This window comes from Verticillium alfalfae, genomic scaffold, assembly GCF_000150825.1.
Source record: "Verticillium alfalfae VaMs.102 supercont1.4 genomic scaffold, whole genome shotgun sequence".
Lineage (NCBI taxonomy): Eukaryota > Fungi > Ascomycota > Sordariomycetes > Glomerellales > Plectosphaerellaceae > Verticillium > Verticillium alfalfae.
In genome coordinates, this window is record NW_003315035.1 from 838,846 (window position 1) to 839,965 (window position 1,120).

Genomic DNA, 1,120 nt, shown 5'->3' on the forward strand with positions numbered 1-1,120 from the left:
AGAGCTTCCAGTGGAAGCCGCCGTTAATGTAGAGCTTCTTGGCGAACTCGCCGTCGGCGAGGAGCGCCTCGCTGAGCATGCTCGCCAGGAAAGACGGTGCTCGCCTCGTCGTCCCGCAGGCCTGGGATCTCCACCGTCATCTCGAGCCACTCGCTGCGGCCCTTGGAGGCTGTGCCGCCGTCCTCCGACATTGTTCGCCTTGCCGTATCCTCGAGGTGTCCTCGTCCGCCGAGCCGCCGTACGGCGTCGCCGTCTTTTCGAGCTCCGCCTTGATGCCGACGATAGCCTCCGTGCCGTCGGAGAAGCACACGCGCGCGCTGCCGTTTGTGCCCGGCAGAATGCCCGTCTCGGCGGTCAGTGGGCGGAATTGGGTCGGTGTGCGGCCATCGGGTCGGATGGGAGGCGTGAGCGAGAGGGAAGAGTGGAGGTAGGCGAGCTCGGCGGGAGAGAGCAGGACTTGCTGCGCTGCTGTGGCCATGGTGGATGGCTCTGGCGCAGGGCGTGTGCCTGTCGCTTTCTCTCTGGGTGTGGAGGGGCGCAAAGAGAGTGTGTCGTGTTTTGAGATCGGTTGGCGGGGGCTGTGATGGGCCTGGTGAGTGCAGGCGCTGGATAGAGCTTTTGTCGCAAAAAGTTGAGGTCGACCTGAGTGCAGCGAAAGCTTGACGTGCAGGGATTCCTTTCATGGTGGGGTTCGCGGGGTGTGGAGCCAGATCGTGTGTGGCTGCTTGCTGTGTGGCTCACGCCCAACCCCTGAGATGTGCTCCGAGCCCCTGAAGAGGGAGTAGCATGGCACTTACTCACTCAAAGCGTAGCGGACACAAGTACATAGGAAGAATCGTGTTCGTCACTTAGTTTGCTGTCAAAGGATCCATACATGTCCAATGTCACATCATTTTCTACATCTCATCCACAAGGCTCACTTATCGTGGTAGCCACCACTGTAGTCTCCTGACTTCGACACAGTTTCAATGCCCAGGTTCTTGCCTCCAAGGCCCTAGCTGAGATCGAGACAGACCGAGTGCATGAGATCTGGTCCGATCGCTGCCACAAACTCGGCAATCTTCGTCTTCAACCCTCCAGCAGCAGAGAGAGACTGGCTGGCCCAGATGACCAGGTCAGA

The 1,120-nt window shown here is 60.0% G+C and overlaps 1 protein-coding gene across 1 annotated transcript in view; it reads right to left on the minus strand.

The window, feature by feature from the left end:
• Positions 1 to 478, minus strand: part of VDBG_03680 (conserved hypothetical protein) — a gene marked incomplete at both ends in the record, with an annotated part of 1,643 nt that extends 1,165 nt beyond the window's left edge. Inside the window, one exon of the mRNA XM_003005681.1 lies at positions 151 to 478. Coding sequence (XP_003005727.1) covers positions 151 to 478 — 328 coding nt within the window. The remainder of the gene's footprint in view (positions 1 to 150) is intronic.
• Positions 479 to 1,120: the final 642 nt, after the last annotated feature.